This window comes from Electrophorus electricus, chromosome 6, assembly GCF_041902795.1.
Source record: "Electrophorus electricus isolate QZ-2024a chromosome 6, ASM4190279v1, whole genome shotgun sequence".
Taxonomy (NCBI): Eukaryota; Metazoa; Chordata; class Actinopteri; order Gymnotiformes; family Gymnotidae; genus Electrophorus; species Electrophorus electricus.
Genome location: NC_137502.1, coordinates 22,295,422 through 22,323,246, shown reverse-complemented (window position 1 = coordinate 22,323,246; position 27,825 = coordinate 22,295,422). Strand labels below are relative to the sequence as shown.

The 27,825-nt window shown below is 44.4% G+C and overlaps 1 protein-coding gene across 5 annotated transcripts; it reads right to left on the bottom strand.

Annotated features, from left to right (window-relative positions):
• Positions 1-8,528: 8,528 nt before the first annotated feature.
• secisbp2l (SECIS binding protein 2-like) lies at positions 8,529-26,001 on the bottom strand. 5 transcript variants are annotated; one of them, XM_035525538.2, is made up of 18 exons: positions 25,802-26,001; positions 22,121-22,302; positions 21,154-21,475; positions 20,772-20,907; positions 18,306-18,538; positions 18,132-18,156; positions 17,775-17,878; positions 15,901-16,044; positions 14,617-14,706; positions 14,343-14,510; positions 14,026-14,167; positions 13,500-13,663; positions 13,197-13,326; positions 12,705-12,867; positions 11,953-12,173; positions 11,642-11,796; positions 11,233-11,452; positions 8,529-11,131 (listed from the first exon to the last, which is right to left on the bottom strand). In XM_035525538.2, the coding sequence occupies exons 1-18, from the start codon at positions 25,820-25,822 to the stop codon at positions 10,506-10,508; spliced, it is 3,246 nt and encodes a 1,081-aa protein (XP_035381431.1). In that variant the 5' UTR covers positions 25,823-26,001; the 3' UTR covers positions 8,529-10,505. The 5 variants fall into 5 exon arrangements, with proteins under 5 accessions (XP_035381431.1, XP_035381430.1, XP_035381432.1 ...); XM_035525537.2 differs by having other exon boundaries at positions 17,775-17,881; positions 20,772-20,904; XM_035525539.2 differs by having other exon boundaries at positions 17,775-17,881; positions 20,772-20,904; positions 21,154-21,472.
• Positions 26,002-27,825: the final 1,824 nt, after the last annotated feature.

Below are 27,825 nucleotides of genomic sequence, written 5' to 3'. Positions count from 1 at the left end.
AAACACACGGGTAGATGGTACTGGGACGTCACAAACACACGGGTAGATGGTACTGGGACGCCACAAACACACGGGTAGATGGTACTGGGACGCCACAAACACACGGGTAGATGGTAATGGGACGTCACAAACACACGGGTAGATGGTACTGGGACGCCACAAACACACGGGTAGATGGTACTGGGACGCCACAAACACACGGGTAGATGGTAATGGGACGCCACAAACACACGGCTAGATGGTACTGGGACGCCACAAACACACGGGTAGATGGTACTGGGACGCCACAAACACACGGGTAGATGGTACTGGGACGCCACAAACACACGGGTAGATGGTACTGGGACGCCACAAACACACGGGTAGATGGTACTGGGACGCCAAAAACACACGGCTAGATGGTACTGGGACGCCAAAAACACACGGCTAGATGGTACTGGGACGCCACAAACACACGGCTAGATGGTACTGGGACGCCAAAAACACACGGGTAGATGGTACTGGGACGCCACAAACACACGGGTAGATGGTACTGGGACGCCACAAGCACACGGCTAGATGGTACTGGGACGCCACAAACACACGGGTAGATGGTACTGGGACGCCACAAACACACGGCTAGATGGTACTGGGACGCCAAAAACACACGGCTAGATGGTACTGGGACGCCACAAACACACGGCTAGATGGTACTGGGACGCCACAAACACACGGGTAGATGGTACTGGGACGCCACAAACACACGGGTAGATGGTACTGGGACGCCACAAACACACGGGTAGATGGTACTGGGACGCCACAAACACACGGGTAGATGGTACTGGGACGCCACAAACACACGGGTAGATGGTACTGGGACGCCACAAACACACGGGTAGATGGTACTGGGACGCCACAAACACACGGCTAGATGGTACTGGGACGCCACAAACACACGACTAGATGGTACTGGGACGCCACAAACACACGGCTAGATGGTACTGGGACGCCAAAAACACACGGGTAGATGGTACTGGGACGCCACAAACACACGGGTAGATGGTACTGGGACGCCACAAGCACACGGCTAGATGGTACTGGGACGCCACAAACACACGGGTAGATGGTACTGGGACGCCACAAACACACGGCTAGATGGTACTGGGACGCCAAAAACACACGGCTAGATGGTACTGGGACGCCAAAAACACACGGCTAGATGGTACTGGGACGCCAAAAACACACGGCTAGATGGTACTGGGACGCCAAAAACACACGGATAGATGGTACTGGGACGCCACAAACACACGGGTAGATGGTACTGGGACGTCACAAACACACGGGTAGATGGTACTGGGACGCCACAAACACACGGCTAGATGGTACTGGGACGCCACAAACACACGGGTAGATGGTACTGGGACGTCACAAACACACGGGTAGATGGTACTGGGACGCCACAAACACACGGCTAGATGGTACTGGGACGCCAAAAACACACGGCTAGATAGTACTGGGACGCCACAAACACACGGGTAGATGGTACTGGGACGTCACAAACACACGGGTAGATGGTACTGGGACGCCAAAAACACACAGCTAGATGGTACTGGGACGCCACAAACACACGGCTAGATGGTACTGGGACGCCACACACACACGGGTAGATGGTACTGGGACGTCACAAACACACGGGTAGATGGTACTGGGACGCCACAAACACACGGCTAGATGGTACTGGGACGCCACAAACACACGGCTAGATGGTACTGGGACGCCACAAACACACGGGTAGATGGTACTGGGACGTCACAAACACACGGGTAGATGGTACTGGGACGCCACAAACACACGGCTAGATGGTACTGGGACGCCACAAACACACGGCTAGATGGTACTGGGACGCCACAAACACACGGGTAGATGGTACTGGGACGCCACAAACACACGGGTAGATGGTACTGGGACGCCACAAACACACGGGTAGATGGTACTGGGACGCCACAAACACACGGGTAGATGGTACTGGGACGCCACAAACACACGGCTAGATGGTACTGGGACGCCACAAACACACGGCTAGATGGTACTGGGACGCCACAAACACACGGCTAGATGGTACTGGGACGCCACAAACACACGGCTAGATGGTACTGGGACGCCAAAAACACACGGGTAGATGGTACTGGGACGCCACAAACACACGGGTAGATGGTACTGGGACGCCACAAACACACGGCTAGATGGTACTGGGACGCCACAAACACACGGCTAGATGGTACTGGGACGCCACAAACACACGGGTAGATGGTACTGGGACGTCACAAACACACGGGTAGATGGTACTGGGACGCCACAAACACACGGCTAGATGGTACTGGGACGCCACAAACACACGGGTAGATGGTACTGGGACGTCACAAACACACGGGTAGATGGTACTGGGACGCCACAAACACACGGGTAGATGGTAATGGGACGCCACAAACACACGGCTAGATGGTACTGGGACGTCACAAACACACAGGTAGATGGTACTGGGACGCCACAAACACACGGCTAGATGGTACTGGGACGCCACAAACACACGGGTAGATGGTACTGGGACGTCACAAACACACAGCTAGATGGTACTGGGACGCCACAAACACACGGGTAGATGGTACTAGGACGTCACAAACACACGGGTGGATGGTACCGGGACGTCACAAACACACGGGTGGATGGTACCGGGACGTCACAAACACACGGGTGGATGGTACCGGGACGTCACAAACACACGGGTAGATGGTACCGGGACGCCACAAACACACGGGTAGATGGTACTGGGACGCCACAAACACACGGCTAGATGGTACTGGGACGTCACAAACACACGGGTAGATGGTACTGGGACGCCACAAACACACGGCTAGATGGTACTGGGACGCCACAAACACACGGGTAGATGGTACTGGGACGTCACAAACACATGGGTAGATGGTACTGGGACGCCACAAACACACGGCTAGATGGTACTGGGACGTCACAAACACACGGGTAGATGGTACTGGGACGCCACAAACACACGGCTAGATGGTACTGGGACGCCACAAACACACGGGTAGATGGTACTGGGACGTCACAAACACACGGCTAGATGGTACTGGGACGCCACAAACACACGGGTAGATGGTACTGGGACGTCACAAACACACGGGTAGATGGTACTGGGACGCCACAAACACACGGGTAGATGGTAATGGGACGCCACAAACACACGGGTAGATGGTACTGGGACGCCACAAACACACGGGTAGATGGTACTGGGCCGCCACAAACACACGGGTAGATGGTACTGGGACGCCACAAACACACGGGTAGATGGTACTGGGACGCCACAAACACACGGGTAGATGGTACTGGGACGCCACAAACACACGGGTAGATGGTACTGGGACGCCACAAACACACGGGTAGATGGTACTGGGACACCCTACATCAGCGTGTATGACAAACATGTGGATACATGGGACGTCTCATGTCAGCATGTATGACACAAATACATCGGTACATGGTACTCGGACATCCTACTTCACAAACATGTGGTTACATAGCACTTAGACATCATATATCAGCGTGTATGACACAAACATGCAGGTACATGGTACTGGGATGTCCTATGTCAGTATGTATGACACAAACATATGAGAATCTAGTACTGGAACATCCTATGTCAGCATATATGGCAAGCACATGGGTAGTTGGTACTGGGATGTCCTACATCGGCGTGTATGACGCAAACATGTTGGTACATGGTACTGAGACTTCCTTGCTCAGCGTGTATGACAAACACATGGGTACATGGCACTGAGACATCCTATGCCAAATGAACCAAACTTTTTTTTAATTCTTCTAATATATAGCAGTAATATCTAGAGCAGAGTGTATATAATAGAGATTTAAGATACAAGCCAGAATCATAATTCTTTCTGTCCAATTAATTACCTAAAACTATACATTCCACCATTAAAATACATCCATATCAACATGGAAAAGACAAATGATGAAAATTATCTTTTGTGGATTTATGGAAAAACAACACAGACTTATTTCAAAATTACCTAATTTAAAAAGGGCAAAACCTGAAAAACATTTTGAAGCTCCAGAAAGCCATAATTTAATATTGGATAATATCAAATTCTTATAAAAATGTTCCAAAATAGAATCAATGAAAAAAGATATCTATTGTTCTCTAAACAACTCACTTAGTATTCAAGTACTAAAGGAAACTGAAAACCATAAAACTGTGATCGATTTGACCCAAGTTACTATGTAAGTATTTTCACAGAACAGCAATCAAATCAAATTATTAGCAAAAAAAAAAATTGAACAACAGATAACATTTACACCTTTGCATATGCTCATTCATAAAGTAAAGGGCAAATATTTGCATGCATCATAGACCAAAAAATGCATTTGATTCAGTTTAGAACAATTCACTATTCTTCCGGTTACTTCACAGTGGTTTTGAAGTACATATTTATGACTTAATTAAATTGAAATATATTGATAATAAATGTGTAATTAAAATTAAGACCGATGCGGAGTGCATCAAGGTTGTAATCTATCCCCCACAATATTTATATCAACAAACTGTCCACCTCTGAACAACCAAAAAATTTAGGATCAGAATTAGAAAATAAATCAAATTAATTTTACACAAAGATGCTTTAGCCCTACTAGCTCCTACAGCTCAAGCCCTACAGCAAGATTTAAACCGAATGTCACGACTGGCCCCTCACCAGCATCCTGGTTGCCCTGTCTCGCATCTTTGTTTTGCTTTACGTCCTTGATTTGGTTCCGTTCCTGTTCTGATCCTTGTTTTGGTTTTGTATCACCTGTTCATTGTTAGGTCTCATTAGTACATGTATATATTACCCTGTTTGTTCAGGTTGCTCAGTGTTCTTGCTGGTCATTGTTATTCCATGCCTCTGGTGTGATATCTCTGCCTGTGGTATTTGTTATAGCCTGTTTTCTTTGTCTATTTCATCATTCTCTTGTTTGTTATGTCTAGAATTCATGTTGGTCGTTTATCTGCCCTCGTTACATGACCCTGGACTGTGAATATGACCCTGATTTTGGATTTGCCCTTAATAAATCTCGCTCCTCCCAGCATATGCATCCATCTCAGAACCACTCGACTTTCCTCCTACTGCAACAATACTGTCATAACTGGACATTAGACATCAACATCAAGAAAACTAAAATTACGATTTTTCATAAAACATCGGAGGAACACACCAAAGAATACATTAAGGAAAACATTAATACATTAGTACATTAAAATTGGATCAATTAAATTTCATCAATTAATACATTTGTATGGTTTTTTAAAAATGTTAACAGGGAATACACTTTAGCAGATTATCTGCTAAAAATTTAAAATCCCACAGAAAGACACACCGTAACAGTATAAATCTTAATGCACATAGCCTGGAGAAAAAAAGACACCATAAGAAACACTGGCAGCCCAGAAAAGAACAGAGCAGCAGTCAGAGGGAGGAGAAGGCAGAGGAGGAGACAGGCATACACAATAGAAAGCTAGACGTAACACCTAGAGTTATTTAACTGTCAAAAAGAAAATGTCTGGCCGTCATTTGAAACTGCTGTGATTCAGTCTGCAGTAGTGCCCTGCATAGTGAGGCAGTCCTGTTCCATTTCTTATACAGCGCACATGTTTCTGTACTGAAATGTTCCGCACTGAAGTTCGGGTACCGCTCAGAAAGAAGTTGCTAATGAGCTAGGGCTTTTAGAACAGGGCGAAGTCTCCGACTCACAGATGCAGCCGAGCAAAGCTCTCGCAGAGCAGAGCTTAAGGGAGATTAATAAGAACAAACAAATTTGCCCCGGCAGAGAAACGGCAAGAGAGAGATGTAAAGACCAGGAGGAGGATATTCCTCACCAGGAGCATCCAGGAGTTACAGTCACCTCTCCTATGAGAGTCAGAAAACTGCAGAAGTGCTGACTCAATGCTCCCACCCAAAAGAGGTTTATGCGCCAGCAATACATTTTTCTCCCATTTTCGTGCGAGTTAATCATGAAAGGAATGTGGTTATCCCCCTTCGGATGGAATCCTCTTTTTGGCTGCTGCCTTTAGATTAAATCGGCAAAGCAGTGAAAGTTAAATGGTGCATTTTTTAAAAGTTTATTACATTTTACTTATGACAACAGTTATGATGGTGCTCCAACCACAGCAGAGGTCCCAGCACAGGCTTCGCTAGGCTACACTAGTCTGATTCTTCACATCGGGTGGATGAGGTGGTGGGTGAGATCTAGTTCCATGCTGAAGCACTCAGTCATGCCACAAACTCATGTGATTAGGTCAGGCTTGGAAACCAAGCAATTGCAATGGTTGTTTGCAGACGAAAACATCTTTAAATGAGACTCTGACCTGGTTTTCCGAAATCATTCAAGACACGCACATCGCTTCTACTGAGAGGTCTGGACTGGATAAGGCTTGCAGTCCAGTCAGCCAGGGCTGAACACTGAGCAAGTGAAGAGCAACTATTAACCAGGCTGACTGATGTGGAAAAGCTGCTGATCTAACAGGTTAAGGTGAAACGTTTGATTAAATGCACTGTTTAGTGGTCCTGTGATTGTTGTGAGGGCTCCACTCCTCTGCTCTCCCACAGGCCTGCACTCGTTTACTGAGCTCCACTCTGGCCTGCCAAATGTGTCAGAAGCGCAGCTGAGGAATCCTGGAGAAGAATCACTGCGCTGAGCTGCACTCCCCAGTCCAACAGCCGACGCTGGCCAATAGACTTAACTGTGACAAGACAGGAAACGGACACTCCTCGGGAGCGCAGATACCTGCCTCCTAGTGATGCAGTCGGGGCACTCAGGATGGGAGTAGCGGAGAGGGGGATTAGGAGGACGAGGAAGGGAGGGAATGACATAAAACTGTTGAGTGTCGCCCCTGGTCAGGATAATGGAGAAGTGGGTGGAATGTCTCCCTCAGGAGTGACATCACTGCAGGGGTTTCCTCCCGCACCCCATACAGGGGAGGTTTTGGCATGCCAGGTTGCTCCACCCGAACCCAACACAATCTTGCTTGCAGCTTGTAGAACTTTTCAGAAACCAGCCCCCACCCCCCACCAAAACAAAAACAAAACTTTTCGTAAACTTCATAGCAAACATTTTTCAGTCTGGAGAAGTGGAATTTAACACACTCAATTTCCCTAAAGCCCCCTCAATCTTCATATAAAAATAAGACCAAGTACCTAAGCACAGCTTCTGTTTTTTGCCAGCTTTGTTCTGTATTCGTAACAACTAAAAATGTGATAAAGTATGATACATGAACGCCATCTAGTGTTGCAGAGCTGCAATGGGAAAAGATCGCTGCACCTCTAATGTCCATTATCCATGTCATAAGAAAAACATTTCGATATATGCATGTTAAACGGGTCTTTCTGCTTGTCAAATTAGAAATCAGATGACCATACACTGAAAGACCGACAAAGTTCTCAAATAAATAATGTAAACGTGCAAATGTCTTCCTGGGGCTGGCACCCACTTATAGCAAGTTTGCCGATTTTTAGAAACTAGTTCAATATGCAACAGGCCTGGTACATTTTATGATGGTTAAGGCCAAGGAAGAACATAGTGGAGATCTAGGGGTACGTGATAATGCAGTGGGCATGCTAGTACTTGGAAAAAAAACACAACTTAAACTAAGGTTTAGTGGTAAATGGTATTGTGTATAAACAAAAACTGTACAAAAGCAGATAACAAAGAACTCTGTTAATCAGTGAATAATCAAATAATCTCGGGTTCCACAAGGGACGGACGTCTGCAGCCAAGAGACGTGGACTCATTCCTGCAGGCTTTGCTTCTCTGCTCTCCTGTGCTTGGCTATCTCACCCATCTTACGCAGGTCTTGGACACTTGACAGTGGAGATATATCTGAGTGCCATCTTAGCAAATCTTTACCCTTGTGTAATTAGAGCAGCAGCTGAAATTTGTAGTAAATACAATTTTGTGTAATTTGACAGAAAGTAAGGTATATGAAGAGTTTTATAGCACTTTTTTAAAAATATCTTTTATAGCCTTGAAAGACCTTCCCTGTTCTGCTGTATTAGTCTCAATAAACAGGAGAGGCCATGCAAACCTGTTCAGAAGGGAAAAATAAGCATGTCACTCATTTTTAATTGTGTTGCCATCATTTAGAAGCTCTCTGATAACACAAGACAAAGAACAAGGCTGAAGCCGAGCTGTGCAGCCAAGCTGACATTCAGAGTCAACGTCCAGGTAACACGAGCTGAAGTGTTGAGCCAGTCGTCTAGGTAACACGGGCTGAAGTGTTGAGCCAGTCGTCTAGGTAACACGGGCTGAAGTGTTGAGCCAGTCGTCTAGGTAACACGGGCTGAAAAGTTGCTCATTTGCCTTTTTTTTCCCAAGAGAATTGGCTGAACAAGTCCTGAAATTTGCACGGTCTAACTGCCCTTAGTGTACAGGTGAGCTGTGATAAAGGAGTTGTGAGAAAGGAGTTGAGTCTCCATCGCAGCTAGTTTCATTAAAAGAGTTTAATAGTATTAATGACTGGTCAGGAGCCATGATGACAACATTTACTGTGTAAGAGGAGTCTACAGGTAGTTCGTGCCGTTTGAACCCAGAGACGCCATCTTAAATAGCCATAGAAACACAAGCAGCACAATGAAGATACTTCATAGAACCTTTTTTTTTTTTTCACATTAGTTACAAGAGGTTTGTTTGCTATTATTTACATAGTGCAAAGGACACACTGGTGACTGTTACTCAACAGAAGAAGGAAGGCAGGGAGAAAGCTGCCCACTGCACCACAGGACTACTCTGGGTACACACACAAACACACCCACCCACCCTCCCACCTGTAATACATCTGTGTGTGAAACCAAGGAAATCTGTAGCAACAGCAGCACCTGTGGGCACAGGAAAATGTTTCATCTCTGAGTAATCCTTGTTAACTCACTCATCACAACAACTCTGACTTTAAAAACCAAATAAAAAAAGCCCACGGTCAAAACACTCAGGAGTGAGTAGTCTGATCTAGGATCAGCATTTGTATTTTACTCCTTTATAAATTATACTGAATGGCCAGAGAGGAGCTGATACTAGACCAGCACTTAAACACAGTCACAGCTGATTAACGGGCCAAGGTTTGGATTTTCCTTTTCCTCAACTAGTAAAAGCACAATTCCTTCATTTGACTTGGTTAGTTTTAAAAATTGATTACTGACGACAGATGGCCTGACCTATACCTATTATAACACTTAAACAGGGAAGTCTAGACGAACCAAAGACAGACCTGTGAACAACAGAAACAGCAGTCAGGCATCCTGTCCTACAGCACTAGAGGAGGAGAGGACTGGGCTGAGGAGCACAGAGCTGTTGCTCTTTAGGCCAGCTCAGGAATCAGAACCAGGCTGGTCTGAGCACAAACCAGAACCAGGCTAGAAACAAACAAGAATTAGGCTGAACTGGACACAAACCAGAACTAGGCTCTCCCCCTGACCAGAAGCAGGCTGGACTCTCCCCTTGACAACTACTGCAGCCCGATACAAAGCACCAAGAGAAAAAAGATTACAGCTAATCAGGACCAGAGAAAGGAGACATTCACCCAACACACACGCACACACACAGAAACAACAAACACAAAAAGGAAAACAAAATACACAAAGAGAAACTCAAAAAAAATTACTTTTTTTTTCCTCTTTTTTTCCAAGCATGATAAATATAACAGATTAATAACTTTGCTTATTAGAAACACCTATACATGTTATGTACAGAAAGATTTGTTCAGATTAACACTCATTAGTCCTGTCAGACTACACAACCTCTGATTATTTTCAGGAACAGTTAACAAGACATTCCTGAAGCCTTTAGTCTTCCATGTTTCTCCTTTGCTGATCTGACTCGCTCGGCCTCTCTGGCGGATGTGGTTCGGGGTGATGTCACTGGTTTTTATCTGTTGCGTTGGCCAGGAGCTGCAGAGCCGTGTATCCGCTCTTCCCTCAACACACACCAAATGGAATCGACAGCAAGGAATAAATTAATAAGCTACGCAACAGAGAGTAAAAACTGAGGATGTTTTAAGCGTCCAAGGTGGACGAAGAGTCGTGTTTGTATGGTGGTGTGTCTGGATGGGTGTGTCTAAGAGTGAGTTTGCTTGTGATACCACTGATGTCCAAGAGTACGAGCCTCAGCCTAATCATGGATCCTGCTGATGTTGCAGAAGCAGAAGACGACCAAGATATTGCAGCATGGCCCCGAACACACACGCGTGGCCTAGTTTAAGACCTGCTTTGTTCAAGTATGAAGAGAGAGGCAAACTGAGCTGTGTGTGTATATGTGTAGCCAATACTAGCTGGCATGGCGACAGGAAAAAAGTGTGTGTGTGGTTGGTCTGTCGGTTTCCTGAGATTTTGTTGCTTTGAAGAACGTGTGAGACAAGCTAAGTGAGGGAGAAGGAGTGTGTGGTCTGTGTGTGGTCTGTGTGTGGTGGTCAATTAGCCAGTGTTGCTTTGAGACTCGGGAATCTGCTTCTCCTCCACAGATGGCTCAGTGAGATGAGATGAGTCAAGCTCATCCTCATCACTAACTGCCCCCACATCCTCCTCTTCCTCCTCCTCCTCTTCGTCGTCAGAACCGTGGTGGCTCTTGTTGGACAGCTGCAGGTTCTCTAGGGTGGTGCTCACCCATGTCTCCACCATACTACTAAGGGGTGGCACCTCCACAAGGATGGGTTCGGGCGCGTAGTCATCTTCATCATCCTCATCCTCCTCAGCCTCCTCCAACATGCCAGGGACCAGGGTGCTGCTGGTACTGGTGATGGAGGAATTTAGCAGGTCCCTGCAACTCCCGTGGGGAGACCCCGTCTCTGTGCTCTGCTGTGATGCCCACTCCAGACGGTCCTCCACGCGCCCCTCCTCCCGGTCCAAGCTCGGGGCTGCACCTCCTGTGCGCCCTGCCCCATTTGTGGGTGTGGCTGCAGGCTGAGGCGGGGTTGGGTCTGTGGGTGGGGCTTGTGGGTTACTCTCACTGTCTTTAGCAACGCTGGGGGTTCGACTACTGGAATCACTCTCCAGAGGCTCTGGAGCATCACAGCTCTCCACCATTGTCCGCCAGTTGGTTTCTAAAACACACGCACACAAAATTACTTTTCTGGGCTACAGAACCATTAGTGATGACCCCCTATGTTGGGTCTGCAGCTGGGTAGACTGTGCTATGTCGTACCATATTCCTTCTCGTTGACCTCTGAGATAGGTTCTGAGATGACGCTACAGAAAGAGATGGCGGATGCAGCAGAGGGGTTGCGTGAGTGGCCCATGTGATGAGAAACCTTCTTAACGTTCTTCAGAGCCTCCTCAGCCTGCTCCTGTTCCAGAGCTGAAACCATGTCCTTATAGGCCCTCCGTGCCTCCTCCGTCAGAGACACCAGCCGGTTAAACAGGCTCTTCATACACGTGCGCGCGCACACACACACACACACACACACACACACAGACACAGACACACATGAACATTGGTACACAAAAACACACAGGTACAGAGAAAGACACACACACACCCCAAAATCTCAGGGAGAGACTGTGTGTGTGGTGTGTGTGTGTGTGTGTGCGTGCGTGCGTGCGTGCGTGCGTACCTCTGCTCCTGAGTAGTTGAAGATGCCGACCACACTGACTGGAACGAGTTTGTTAACACAGCGTCCGAGCGCTTTGCGGCCCAGTGCAAAAACAAATGGTATCTCCTGCTCCCTCGCCATGGCGATGACATTATAGAGAGCTTCATCCAGACCACCTGCACACAACCACACGCATGCATTTTAATACGATATATTTTGATATCTCAGTGGGAGAACACAGAATGTGTGTGTGTGTGTGTGTGTGTGTGTGTGTGTGTGTGTGTGTGTGTGTGTGTGTGTATGTGCACGCGCGTGCAAGCAGTATCCCTCACCCTTGGCCTGTATCTTCTCACAGTTGGGGGAGATAATCACACATCTGATCTTGTTGAGCTTCATGTGCTTGGTGACCTCACGCAGGCCCATGACCAGACGGCGCTTGGCTTTGGCTTTGGTGGGCTCCTTCTGATACACGCGCTCCTGGAACCTCACCAGCTCCTGCAGGAGCAGGGTCACGCTCTCATCTATCTCCTTATTCAGCACCTGGTTACAGTACCTGCACAGAGAATCAGAAAAAACAACAAAACACGAACAGAACACACAATATTTCCAGATTATCTGGGTGGGTGTATGTGCACATGTATGCATGGAAAGAACAGTTGTAATTTAAAGTGCTTCACATCATAAATAGAATATAAAATATCACCATGGGAAAGTCCTTGCCATAAATAAAAGTAAAACATTATTAAAATAAAACATATATCAAACATATTAAAGTTAACAGAAGTTAAAGAAATACAAAATTAAGAGATAAAACCTAAATTAAAATAAGAGCAATGAAAATAAGAAATAGAATAAATTAAGAATTAAAAGGAATGAAAATGTAGAACAAAGAATTTAAAGAAATGAACTGACAGAATAAAATAAGATTAACATGCATAAAATAAGAATGCATGTGTGCGCGCACGCGCACATATATATGTGTAAACATCCACACATCTTCAACAGCATGCTTTAGAGCTGCACCAAGAGAGTGTGTGTGTGAGAGAGAGAGAGAGAGAGAGAGAGAGAGCGCAAGCCTACTCACTCTCTGAACCTCCTGCTGTGTATCTTGGTGATGGCGGAGGTGGCCATGGGGCTGCCGATGCCTGAACTGGCAGGTGAGCCCTGTGACACGGGCGTGATGCTATATGGGGAGTTCTGACTGGCTGGAGACAGTGACGCATCACTGGCCATGCTCAGACCGTTGTCTACAAACCACACAGCCCACACACAGACAGACAAACATAGCAAGGGGGAGAGAGAGAGAGAGAGAGAGAGAGAGAGAGAGAGAGAGAGAGAGAGAGAGAGAGAGAGAGAGAGAGAGAGAGAGAGAGAGAGAGAGGTGGGTTTAGAGAAGAAGACATTATCATTTGTTGTTGATGTGCAGACAATTTGAGAGTCCTCATAAGTACACAATATCCCCACAAATGCAGTAAAATTGAGAAAACCCGACTTGCGAGGACTACTTGTGCTTTCTTCTTTCCCATAAGTTATGCTATGGCTGTGAAAGCATGCACACGTGCATTCATGTACACACCCTCCTGTGAGACCCCTTCTTGTGTGAGTGTGTCTGTAAAGTTTAATTCATCATCTTGCTGCTCCTCCACTCCTGATGGCTGGTCCACACAGAGCTTGGCCTTCTTCACCTCACGCTCTTTCAAGATCACCTACACACACACACAGACAGATGCACGCATGCAGGCAAATGGAGACCCACACACACGGTCAATTGGAATTGAAGCTCTCTGCTAGTGTGTGCATTTAGTGTGTTATGAGTGCGCTTGGTTACTGTGCTAGAGAAGTGGGAGTGGTCTGAGGGGCATGGCTGCTGAGACTGTACCTTCTTGAGAGCAGTGGGTCTCTTCACTTTGGGGATCTCTCTCTCTTTGCCCCTCTTCATGCGAGGGGCAGTAGAATCCAGCATGTTGTGGGGGGGGGTGTATGAAGCTTTCATCACACCTTTACTGAGGACATCCTTACTGTGGAACATTGCAGTCGTACCCACTGTCCCAACAAACACACAGACACATGTACACACTTGTATATGAGATGCGTTTGGAAGTGTGTATGCCTGTGTATGAGAGGGGTTTGGTATGGTATGTTTGTACCTGTATATGAGGGTTTGATATTTTGAGTGTGTGTGTGTGTGTGTGTGTGTGTGTGTGTGTGTGTGTGTGTGTGTGTGTGTACCTGTGTATGAGAGGGGCTTGGTATTATTAAGAATGAATGTGTGTGTGTACCTGTGTATGAGAGGGGTTTGGTATTGTTAAGAATGAGTGTGTGTGTGTGTGTGTGTGTGTGTGTGTGTGTGTACCTGTGTATGAGAGGGGTTTGGTATTGTTAAGAATGAGTGTGTGTGTGTGTACCTGTGTATGAGAGGGGTTTGGTATTGTTGAGCTGCCGTGCCTTCATGGCCTGCTGCTGTTTTTCCAGAGCCGCCAGCATGTCCCCCAGATCCAGCTGCACCGGAGTCCTGCTCTTCCTACCCGCTGCCTTTATCAGAGCCTCCTAAACACACACACAAATATCAGATGTGTATACAGGCTGCCTGAATTAGCTTTATAATTGTATTATATGAAACAAATCCTCACTATTATCTAGGTACTCCTGATCTGTAGGCTGTGTGTGTGTGTGTGTGTGTGTGTGTGTGTGTGTGTGTGTGTGTGTGTGTGTGTGTACGTACCTGTAGTTTCTTCTGCTCCATACTGATCTCAGAGTACTCCTGTGCTGTGGCCAGGGCAGCTGCGAGGGCTTTCTTACGCTGGCTCTTCGCTCGCTTGGGCACTGACGTCGTGATGGGGATCGGAGTCTGCACAATGTTGATGGGAGAATTCTCCGGAAGGTTATCCAGCTGCATGCATAGACAGCCACACACACACACACACACACACCTCATTCAGTGACTGCTGGTCATTGTTCTGGTGTAGACCCACATCTCGCTCCAGAAGAAAACTCACCAGCGGTTTGGGCATTTTGAGCTGGGCTTGGTCTGGCTTGTTCCGCTGCACAGTGCCCCCAGTGGTCAAATCAGGAAACTCCTCCTCATCCTGCACAGGTGACAAATCAAAAACAATCATTCAAAAATGATGCCTTTAAGTTTAACAGCCCCAAAAATGGCCCAGCATCGCATGAGCTGTCAGTTGTATCCATGAGGTAAATTTACCCCAGTGATCTCTGTGATGCAGACATTAACTAGGACATGACTTCAGTGGGCTTTACAATACCTGCCTCCATTCATCAAATGTGTGAGCTGATCTGTGTGTGGGATATGCAGCAGGGAAAATACACTGAGGCCTCTCCTCCAGTAAAAGTGTTGGGGGGGCTCAACAGTAATGTTTGCATGAATGGCTGGGGCAAGTAAAACAACGTGGGGTCAGCGGCATGAAATATCACTTGCCTGGTTGGGCCAACTCATGTTGGGGTGGGGGCCCAATATGTTAACAAAACAATTTAACTGAGGCTCAATTCACTTGAATATTTAACCCCTCGTAATACAAAAAGCGATCTCATCCGTTCATACGTACAGTCAAAACAAACCAATGATATCTGTTGATAAACGACATCAGAGAGAGGGGCACAAGAAATGTCTTTGAAGCATGCGTATGGAGCAAAGTGAGAGCGCAGCTTCATTCCCTCATAGGTTGATGCGGACCCCTCTGTACCTGAGAGGTTTCTTGTGAGTATCCTCACAAGACAGATAAAAAGTGGCTCTTTTTTGTCAGGACTGCAAAAAACAGTAGCTAGAGTATCACAACAAAACTGTCACATTGCGTAAAGCACCGAAAAAAAAAGTCAGTAATGTGTGGATCACAGGATGTGCATACAACAGAAAAAACAGCAAATACAATTCCGAACTGACCAAATTAGTCACAACAGCATATCACACGGTTAAAAGAGAAAAGAGCTTTCAGCGACTATCTACATTAGAAATGAATGAAAACAGTTCAATGTTAACAAAATGTGATTTTGTAGAAAGTCATTTAAGGTGAATTATGTTTGTTTTGAAACCAGTGTAAAACCTTTGTTATTTACAACAAAAAGAAAATAAGTAAAAAGTATATTGTGAGAATGTACACCTATTTTAAGAATAAATAACCTTAACTGAACATATAATCGCTTGTGTGAGATTATTTATATGTGAATAACACTAACATGCAAGGATATATTCGGGACAATGAACATTCCAATAAATAAAGTCAACATGGAACTCTGGGGGTTTTGCATGTGTGTGTAATCCCTACCTGGAAGAAGAGGGGCTCAGGGGTGTGGTGGGGGTTGGCAGGGTGGGAGGCAGTCTGAGTGCTGCCCTGCTGGAGGCTTTTCTGGCTCCCCACACACCCCCGCTGGGCTCCTCCTGCATGGCCACCAGAACCCATCTGGAACTCCTTCACACACACACACACACACACACAAACAAACACACACAAACACAAACACAAACACACACACACACACACACACACACACGGAGGGAGAGATAATGTTATTCCACACACAAAAGCAAATCTATGTACGTGTTTAACTGCATAAACAGAAAAATAAATACAAGTACAAAAGTGCTTTATAGAGATAAGAGTAAAAAGTTATCAAAATGAAAAAAAAATAGTAAAAATGAAAAAATTTAAAGATTAGATAAACGCACTCCACACATTCACATACATTTTGACTTAAAATGCGTTTTACGTTTGACTGAAAGGACAGTACAGAGGGAGCGTGTCTGATCTCAATAGGGAGACTCACTGATTGAGCTCAGTCACACTTTAGCTTTCTTTGACTGGGAAGCATCAGCAGGAGGTGAGTAGAAGATTGCTGTGCTCTTGACTGTGCTTAAATCTGAAATTAGTCATAGATAAGTGGGAGGCACTAAATTCTGAAATGGGATGATGGGGAACAAGATGGCACCAGAGTGCGTTTTGGTGAGGAGTCACTTTGTGCTGCTTGTGGTGGTGCATGTTTGTCTTTTTAAATGGGATGTCCATTCACCGCATTGTTTATATTCACCTAATACTTAAGATTACTTTAAAAGGAAACTACTTTTTGTTTTTAATTTAATGATTTACTATATACACATTTCAAAAACAGACGATTATTTTTAAAATGAGGTTCTAAAGAGACATTTATAAGATGGTCTTAGCACAAGCGTGGAGAGAGACTAACATTAGGACAGCCTAGTCCAAGCAGGCTGTTCCAGGAAGTGTTCCAGGAAGATCAAAGCCATGACTATGGGGCCTTTCACTGTCTGTTCTACTTTTGCATGGATTGAAGGCCAAAGTGCTCTTGTGTCTTCAGCATCACGGCAGGTGTTTTATCTAAAATCGCCGAATTCAATTCAAACCATTTTTGACAAAAACTTCAACATACACGAAACATGCTCTAAAAACAAAGGCAACCCAGTCATTCACCATCATCACGCACATTGCCTGGTGTTTAGTAGAGCGAAACCAGTCCAAGTTACCTGTGAGAACATGTTCACTATAAAACCTGACTGACTTCCCTGTGGGGTTCTCACCAAAAACCCTGACTGAACTGCCTGTAAGCAGGACGCCTCGCTGAAGATGGCTTTACACTGTGCAACTCCAGCGGCCTTGTACATTTGTTGTATGTGATGCTGTGTGAGCTGCAGCTGAAATCTCGTTCGTATGGTCTTGCTTGTTGGAGATAAAAGCACGATGTTAGAAAATTGACATTATGCATTTGTCATCCATATATGACTTTGTTGTGGCAAAAAATGGGGTTGTGCAAAGTCCCCTGAACAACAACGGCAGTGTTGGAAAAACAAGGCTCCGAAGTTGAAGAAGCCAAGTTTCATTCAAAAGGAGACATTCAAAAGACATTTTCTCTGCTGCTATAATTCCACAAAATTCTTTTTCCTCTTTTGAGTTACACAGACATTTTCATTTCACCATGCTGCTGTTTATTTGGAACTGGCAGGCGAGTTGTGCATAATTCCAGGCCGCTCCCCATTGTTTCTTTTAGATGTAATTCATAGCAGTGGTCACACTGTGAGATCTTGAAATATCTTCTGGCATGTCAGAAATTATCATAGTCTTCAGTCTCAGAAGCACTAGAGAGTTACCCGTGAGCAGTTTCTCACTGTGAGACCTGGCTGAGTTACCTGTGAGTAGTTTCGCTGGTCAGGCATTTTGCTCCTGTGGAAGGGGGAGGTTCTGTCTGCCCAGGGCTTCTGGGTGGCCTGAGATGTTACATTCACCCAGCTAACTGCTGTTAGCACACACAATACACACACACACACACACACAGTACTGATTTATATGTTATTAACTATTCATTTATTACAGTGATAGAGAGGAGACCTTTTTCACTGCGAGTTATACCGTGTATGACTATGTACGTGACAAATAAACCAAACTTGAACCTTATCCATGACTACCCATCTAGTTCTATAATATTAAGTGTGATCTGCCAACAGCAGATGGAAAGTAAGATGAGTTGTCCGTGTGAGGGCACTCACCAGTCATTACGCCAGCCTCCACACCCTGCAGAGGCAATAACACAGAAGTGAGATCACACTGGCTATGTACTTGGCACGGAACACTAAAATTTACAGCTTTCCCCATAACTTATCACTGCTACAGTAATGTACTGCTGCTTAAGGTATAAGGGTGGGTGTGAGATGTGTGTGTACCAGTGTGTTGGTGTGGTCGGTGGTGCGGGCGTTGTTCACTCCCTGGTTGTGCTTCGGGCTGCAGTACCCACTGTCACTGTCGATGTCGGCTTCGCTAGCCCCGTGCTCACTGGAGGACTCGGTAGGCTGGGATGGGCGTCGGCGCCGAACCTTCCCCCGGCACTGGAGAGGGCTCACCCTGTCCGACACGCACCTGCTGCCCCCACCTGCACCGCACGCCTCACCTGGGAAATCTGACACAGGCGTACACACGCCGTTTTTTTTAATTCGCAGTGGGAGACTGCAAGTCCTGGCATCACCCAGCATCTTATTTACTCATTTGGGTTTGGTTAGCTAGCAAGGTGCTGGGCAGGCAAACTAATGCTAACTGTTAAGAATACTAGCTAAATGTGATGTCAACAACAATGGCAGTCAATGTTTTTGTGTTTATCTAACCCTCCATTTTTACTTGGTGGTGTTGAAAGAAAAATAATTATAAATAACATGGTGATAATGTTCTGTGTAAGGAAGTTGCACGATGATTTATAAAGGTTCTGCTGCCTCTGAGGCAGAAATAAACGTGGAACAGTAGCATTACATGACTGCTTCATCTGAGGAAACTGCAGTAAGATATATTTATGAATACCCTACTGCCTCTGATGCAGGTATTAAAATGAAATAACCACCTTCCCGGAATAAGAGGGGTATTTCTGCTTATGTATGTTAATCAATTCTGCTTATGTATGTTAATTCTGCTTATGATGTTAATCACCATTTAATCTCAAAAAGTGTTTTGAACAGATACTAATGTTTCTAATAGTGTGTCCTATTAGAAACACACTATCAGAAACATTAATATGCAGAATAAAACCAAACTTACATACATGAATAGTCAGACATCAACTACCATCCTGACTGCTTCGGATTCGCTGACTGCTACAGCATATTCTTATTTCTCTTAAAGTAATTTCTGGTTGTCACAGCAGAGATGCCACGTAGGGTGAATGTATGGCATTTGAAAATGTCCGCCCATTGCTTGTTAACGAATAATGTTATTCTTAGGCCACTGACTGTTGAACAATTACAATCACTCTGCCTCCAAGATTAACCAATCACTTTACTCTCCACCTATGACTATTAACCAATTATCTTCATTCTACCTCCAAGGTAACGCTGCCTTCAGAACAGTTTTGAGTCATCTAACAAACCATTTTTAAAGATCACAAATAGTGTTTACTACACAAAAACCACTAGTAAGAAATTCTGGAAGAACTCTTAAAATGTGAAACGAGCACCATTTTCAAAGTCTGAGCAAGAAACATGGCATATAATCTATGACTTTCATGATGGAGGAAATGTTTGTGAAAAGAGTACATCAGGGTCACCTGTCCTACAGGGTCGCCTGCCCTTTTGGCCTCTCTAAACCATGGACTGCTGCAAGTACTGCTCATGGCACTAACTCACTACAGCTCATGAAAATACACAGGCTATTGATATTCACTTATATATTGCTATTACTACTAACACCTACTCAAAGTAAACAGGACCTCACTAGCTGGCTAGCTTATGTTATTCACCATCTACTAATCACTACCATGATGAATCACGATAGCCAGCGTTCTGTTTTACATGACAGCTTTATAATGGCTTTGCCTTTAGCTGTTAACCTATAATAGATAGTGCTCACGTCCCAGAGAGTCTGATATCATTGCGTCTGTGACAACTCCCTCCACTGCTTGCACTCAGCATTCCAGTGTGACTACGTGAAATCCTCTCACCAACTGCATGCCTAACAAAATCATAAATCCATCTGTGCAACTATAAACAAGGAAATGAGCTCAAAACTAGACTGATACCATCTGCAATCTCCTGTGCTGTCTGTTTGATTAACCATGTTTATTCAGCCTTAATCGAAAGCTCTGCTTCGCGTACTAAGGACCTCTGTGACTCAGTGCTGTTATGAGTGGTGGCCACCTAAAGCAAACCCCATCAAACAGCACAGACACTGAAAGCATCTAGTAAACTTTAAACGTCTAGTAAACTCTTTGAAGTTCTGTGTCAATTAAATATAAGGCTTTATCATACCAACAACTACTCAACCCTGTATAACCCTGTGTTATCAGCAACAGATGATAAGGTGTCATAGTATAATTATATTACTGAAGTACATTTTGAATACCTGTTCCTTGATAGAAATGGACATTCCTCCATGTATTATGTGACCATAGAATCCCAGAAGCACATGCTGTATGATTCACCAGAACATTAGATCAGTCATTTGGTAAGTAATTTTGAAATGATCTGTTATACTTGAGACTTCACTGCTAGGAAATCTCAGTGGCATGCAACAATAAATGTGTTCTGATTATTATGTTACCTAGGTCAATACAGCTGAAATCACTATGATACTGTTAGCATGAGAGCACTATTCAGGTATGAGGGCTGTTAGGTGAAATGCATTATGGGGTCAAAGGTTTAGGAGCATACCAGTCTGCTGTGCGGCATCCACAAGCAGGACCGTGCGGGATTTCCCATCAGGCCCTGCGGCACCCACTTCCTTCTGCACTGCCACGCTACGCATCACTGGCCGCCTGGCTCTCATTGGCTGTGCAACCTGCTGCTGCTGTCAGAAAGGAAAACAAAATATTATTAAAACAAAATCTACTTTGTGAAAACAACTGTCGTAAATGCATAATATAAATGAACTAATTAATAAACAATGGGTTGAATAATGCAGCACACAACCATCCTGAATTACAGTGTTGACAGTATGCAGGACTGTCAAAGACACTGGACAATCTGCACTTGCAACGGTGAGGCTACAACACCGACTGCAGAATCTATGGAGTGTGTGGAGGCGGGATCATACCTTGGGCAGGACAGGAGCTCGTGGCATTCCCCGCCCCCTCTGGGCTGCTATCCCGAACGCCTGACCCTGTGGGGGGGGCCTGTCGCAGTCTGATACAGGGTTCACCACGCCAGTCTGCAGAGACGCAGGGTATGGCCCAGGAAAGTGCTGGTAGAAGCCCATCATGGGCGGGCAGGGAGCGGGCATGATTTGATAGTAAGTGTAATCGTTGGAGACGGGGGGCTGAGGTGAGGACAGGATGGGGTAGGCCAAGAACGGCCCACCTGCACCTGCAGTAGGCTGCTGCCATCGCAGGTCCCCATTATACACAGGCAACTGTCTGCTGAAGGAGGGAGGGAGGGAGATGAAAACAGAGGGTGAGACATGTAAAGAGAAGAGGACAGATTTATAAGAGACTCTGGATACAATCCTACACATAAAAGATCTTATGGATAAGATCATACATACAATGACTAAATGAAAACATACTGAATATTATGAATGCAACATGGTGTCAGAGAGTATTCAGTGGTGTAAAGGTGTCTGACCCAGAAGATACAGCTTAAAAGACAGCTACTAAGTACACATGTAAACGCATACACACATGCACAAACACTCTTTAGACCCCATGTGGTCACTTCCTACAATTCAAAATTAACAGGAAAGAAAAAGGCAGGATGTTGCGAGATCAGAGTTGATCTCTCTGTCACACACACATACACACACACGCACTCTTGCACACATTCACGCTCTCACACTCACTCACACGCAGACACACACAGACATGCACGCACTCTCTCATAGTTCATAGTTAAAGTTCATAGTGACATAATACATTTTTCAGAAATGAGCACAAGAATATCTAAAATGCTAGTCATTAATATGACATTGTACACATTCATCTTTGTGTGTGTGTGTGGTGTTTCTCTCTCCTGTTCTGTTCCAGCACCTCTGTAATGATAATTTGATTTGCACAGGCGTAACCTACCTGCTAGGCTGGTTCTCTTGTACAAAGGGGTAGCAGGTAATGAGATAAGATGGGATGGGGGCTGGCTCTGCCCCTGTGGCTCCGCCTCCTCCCTCTCCAGACACACTCATGCTGAACAGGGCAGAGTCAACACCTTTTTTCTGGGGAATAAATGGTTCTACCTCAGCTGACAACTTCACATCCTACACACACACACACACACACACACACACACACACACACACACACACACACACACACACACACACACACACACACACACACACACACACACACACACACACACACACACACAGTGTAAGCTCCAAAAGAGATATTTTTACCATCAGCAGCACCCCTAGTTAGGCATGTCACCAAGCACTTTGTGATCCTAAAACCACTACTCATATCTAAACAGCTGATATCTGTTGTCCCAAATTAGCCACCTAATAAGCTTTTCTGATGTACATTTCTGGTAACCTTATAGTCTGCACATTATTTTAAATTAACTATGACTTATAGCAATCACATTCCCAATGTCCCTCTATATACTTGGACACTTAGAACTTAGCCCAGATTTCTGTGTGCTGAATGGACATGTAAAATAATTGATATAGCACATGCTGTGGTGTTAGCTCATGTGAAAAATGGGGGACTTCATTCTACAGCCAACAGCAGAAATTCACATAGTGGAAGTGAAACTGCTGATAGAGCGCAGGTGCTGCATGACCCTGCTGAAACCACCTGCAACAGCTCCACCTACAGACTGAAAAGAGTGCCGCCGGAGAGCAGAGCTCAGACACGACTGTCACTGCACCCCTTTTCACACCATTTCTTCCCATCACTGAAACAAGTGCATCGCGTTGTTTATTCTGCATTACCTCAACACGTCACCACATGCAGTGAACGATAAACTGTAAGAGTAAGTTGTGTTCCTCTCTAACATGATTTCTTTTTCATTAAAAAAAAAAAAAAAAAAAAAATTAAACATGACAGCACCTGGAAAAGCAGTCTGATTAGGAAGGAGAGATATACCTATGGAAGTACAAGCCGGAATGACACCGACATTTAAATGCTAAACTAAATATAACTGAGTGCAGTAGGGTACAAACATGGAGGCGCTCTGGACACCTGTGGCAGGCTGTGCCACCATTCCTGCTCTTCGACTGCTTTGGTTACCAAAGGCTAATACACTCAGCACCTGGCCAATATCTGACCCACCGTGCTTCTGCAATAGATAAAAGAGGCTTGCGAGACCCACAGATCCAGTTCCAACTCGTGGTTATTTCCTAGAACCCACAGCAAATACACACCAGTGATGCCACACCCACTCTCAGAGACTGAATATTAATGAACTCACTGAGTCAGTTGGTCACTATATTAGGGCAGGGGACTTGCATAAAATGAATGTGAGGTGTTGGAGCTGTTCTATACACAGTAAGCATTATTTTAGAGAGAACAGAAGAAACAGTCTCAAAGGAGAGAGAGAGAAAAGAGAAAGAGAAAACAGGACACACAAGCGAGAGAGAGATAGAGAAAGCGAGAACAGGACAAGCTTAGAGAGAGAGAGAGAGAGAGAGAGAGAGAGAGAGAGAGAGAGAACGAGAACAGGACACAAGCTTGAGAGAGAGAGAGAGAGAATAGGACATACAAGCACAAAAAAGAGAGAGAGAACAGGACATGAGCAAAAAGAGAGAGAAAGAGTTAGCGTGAGAGACCAAGAAAATTCAAGGGAGAGAGGGAGATGAGCAGGGATGAGAGGTCTTAGTCTGGCACAAGCTGAATCTGACCCAAAGGACATGTGGGCGAAAGTCTCAAAAAGACTTTCTCTATCCCCACACCCACCAGACATGCCACACTGTCCCACATGCACTTCCTGCATGTGTGTGTGCATGTGCAAGCACATATTTGTAAAATATAAAATTAGGTCTTGGCCTAAATTTCAAACAGAGAGGGGAAAAAAAAAAAAAAAAAAAAAAGTTCAGATGCAAAAGCGTTCCAAGGTCAAAGTTCAAATACAAGTTCCTCCACTGCAGCTATGAATGGACAGTGACCGTGTGTGGATAGGGACAAGCAGCAATTGTTCAACTGTGGCCAGTGGGTTGAGCTCCCCTGACTTTCTCCATCACCCCATCGCTGACCACACTGTCACTTACACACATCACAATCAAGTCCACCACACACTCTTCAGACACTCAAACAAACAGAGTCAGCACAAAAATAACGCTCCGCAAAACAAGCAAGGTCATGCATTAATTTCCCTCCACTTCTGCAAAGCAGTATTGAGAATAGCAAAAATAATCACTATACAATTGTTATTAACCATAATGCCATTAACCATAAACTGAATAGAGCCACTGGCCAGTTCAGATGCCATAAGGTGGTTTCTAGTGACTGCAATAAGTTTAAGATGTAGGTTAAAATAGTGGATTATTGTTCAAGGCTTAGCAAAGGTGTACAAAGAACAGCTGTAGCAGATAAGATAATTACACTAAGAAAGTGAGATCATAATTGGAAAAATGCTCTATGTGTCTGTAAGCTCAGAGACCCCACATGCATCACAATAGGGTTTTCGACTCCCAAGCCCATCCTTAACGGGGGGGGGGGGGAATAGCTATTGCAGCCTTTTGTCCTTTCAGCTCTTTCTCTCCTGGACTTTGTCAGTTTCGCTGTGGAAAATAAAGGGTTTGTTGTTGTGCTTGAACAGCGGAGGGAGGGGGTATATCCATGAGGGACAGCAGGAATAAGCAAGAGCAATATAGAAACAGGAAAAACTTGACGAGTCTTTTTAAAAATCATACACTGCATAATTTAACTCGGGTTATATTTAGACCGTGTACATTCCTAACAGCATACATCAGACTGACAAGGGAAACGACTAAGGAAAGGTTATGATTACTTAAGAGAGAGGGTAATGGAATGTTGTCATCAATGCAGAAAAACCAGAACTATAACTTTATAGTTAGACTACAACACCAACACAGTAATGTCAGAAATGCCACAGGTGTGACTCCGCAAGCTAGCTGATACGCTGTGCTAAGCAGTTATTGATAACAGTTTACCAACCCAGCCTCAACGAAATATATTAGCTGTTCGGCAAGAGACAGTGTAGGAGGTTTCAACTTGCTAAGGGTAACACCCCAAGGCCAAGTGCAATTTGATGTCGCCATATAAACTGCCGGAAAAGTGTTAAACTGTCAGGTTTATGTGGTACATGCAAGTTAAAATAATATGAAACTAATATTGTTGGAATGCTTGTGCAAACTGTAACCATAGCACCCGTCACTCCACAAAATAAATAGCTACATGCTAATTATTATTATTACTATTAGCTATTATTGCTATAATTGGCTAAAATCTATAATATAATATCGCGGGTTTTTCACATAAGATAGCTAGCGTTAGCTGTGAATACATGTAACTTAGCAGACAAAAAACGACAGTGGCGACTGTGCTTGTTTTTAAAAATACTTCTACAAACGTTCGTTGCATAAAGGTCGGCCTTTCTTTAGAAGATTAACCTATATAACTAGACAACTAGCTTGTTAGCAAAGCTGCTAGACAGCGGATTAGCTAGGAAGCTAGAAGTAGCTCAGGGGTCGGTGTTGGTCTGTAGTTGGTTAGCTTGTAACTGGCTAACCAGCTATCTTGGGAGAAATGGGCTAATGGCTAGCTGAACAGGTAACGAATAAAACGGCTTACCTTGTTGTCATTAGTGTCCATAGCGGCCACCGAGACCTTCCTTGACCCGCATTGAACACGCTGGACGTGTCAGGGTGTCCTAAAACAGGTTTGTTTCATTGCACGGCACGAGCTATTCGGACTAAACACACCCCGCTGAGGTCGGTAGCGGCGCAGCCTTAACGACGCTGTTGCTACACTGAGCTCCTCACTGAACCAAGCATCGCACCATCACGTCAGCGTGGGAGTCATCTGGGACGGAAGCCGACGTGGGACATTCCACAGCCGTTCTCCATACTTTGCGTTGGCCTTTTGACAGTAAGCTGTTCTTTCCGCATGTTTATAAATCATAAACAAGATGGTAGAAGAGCTAGCATATTTTGTGTCTGTACGACACACGTAATAAAGCGCTGTAACGTCTACTGAAAATTGCTCCCCAATTCGGTATAGAAGTAGATTAGCGAATCTGTCAGAAATGTCACCTTGAACAATTTATATAGCTACAGTAGTTTGATAGTTTGATTAGTTTGATTCCTTATCATTCTTCATAGAATAAGACCTAGCTAAGTAGCTTTTCCATCCAGCTCATTAGCAGAAGTCAGTCGTAGTAATAAACGTTTACGGACTTCCTATCTGTTTAAACGACTTGGTAATATAATATTATCGATAATCAAAATGTTTTGGGAAATCGTTTTGATTTATGAGCCAGGGAGAAACTACTGAAATGGTGAGGAGGCAGGGGGCTTCCTGCTTTCTGCTTATGTCAGGATGGCGTGTGCACAGCACTCGTGACTGGATTACTGTCTATATCACTGCAGTGAGATCAGATAGACCATTCCACTACAATCACTTCCTCATCTTTATGGAAATGTAATATAAAGAGACGCATTGTTTAGGTGACCTGTAAAATACTGTGCATGCCTCAGTAATCCTATATCTTTTTTCACACCATTAAACACTGCCAATCTAAAATCTTAATCTAAATCTCTAAATGTACTCGTTTTTTCTGTTCTAATGACCTCAGGCTTCTTTATTATAGATAAAACGGGTCTGCTTAAAAAGCAATGATGTGTATAAAAGAATGAATGCTTGAGATTGAGAGCAATTGAGAGAAAGCCTTTAGATCTCAGTGTTCTGACTGATCTCAGGACAGCAGGCTGTCAAAATTAAACCTGCTCAGGGGATTCCACAAAATAAAACATTGTTTTGATTTAAGACACTCACTCTAATGCAGTAAATCAGACACATTTTTTGAAATGTCTTCAGCAGGCTTTTTAACACTATGTTTGTCATTCTGTCTTTTTTCTGTTATCCGTTTGAATGTATGTGCTTGTGGTGTGTTTGACTGTCTACTAACTTTTGTCTTTTAAGTATATGGCTTTAAATTAAGTTACAGGTAACTGCTAGTTTGTGAAATCTAGCTTTGTTAATTCCCTCTATATTCTTCTCTGCAGAAGAACTGTACTAATACTATAATACATTCTGATACGGTAAAGATTAGTCTACAGTAACAGAACATAGTTAATTAACATTACAGTTTTCTCGATACATGATATGTCTCAAAACTAAGCTCCTATTTGAACCCTTTATAAAACTAATATAATGTAACTCATCTGAATTAAAGTGTAATTTCATTTTCTTTTAATTCACCAAAATTACAAATGACATACGTTTCTTACATACATGTTCATGTTTATGTGTATTTCATGTTAAAAGCAACAGCTGCTAAACCAGGCACCTAAACTGATGAAGTAAACTAAACCTATAGAAACCTTTTGATTGTTCTCAGACAAATAATGAAAATCCACTTATTGTATTGCAACAACCAAAGCACTATAAAAGCGCAAATTAAATCTTTGGTGATGGGAAAGGCACTGAGGAAGAATTTTAAATGAGCTATAAATGATAAATGATGTTGTCGTGAACCATGGTCTTCACCTGAGGGTTGCAGAGTTCAGACTAATATGAGCTGATCTACTGTGGCTCCCATAACTGGAACATTCCAAAGAGACAGCAGGTCAGAGTGCTGTGAGCAGTGCATTTCT

Excerpts from the sequence above, each read along its gene's own strand:
- secisbp2l (XM_027022788.3), bottom strand. The coding sequence starts at position 25,822 with ATGGACACTAATGACAACAAG. Across the intron at positions 18,157-18,305 it reads CCGACCACACCAACACACTG|GGTGTGGAGGCTGGCGTAAT; the intron begins GTACACACACAT and ends TTGCCTCTGCAG. Across the intron at positions 14,707-15,900 it reads CTGAGCCCCTCTTCTTCCAG|GATGAGGAGGAGTTTCCTGA; the intron begins GTAGGGATTACA and ends TCACCTGTGCAG.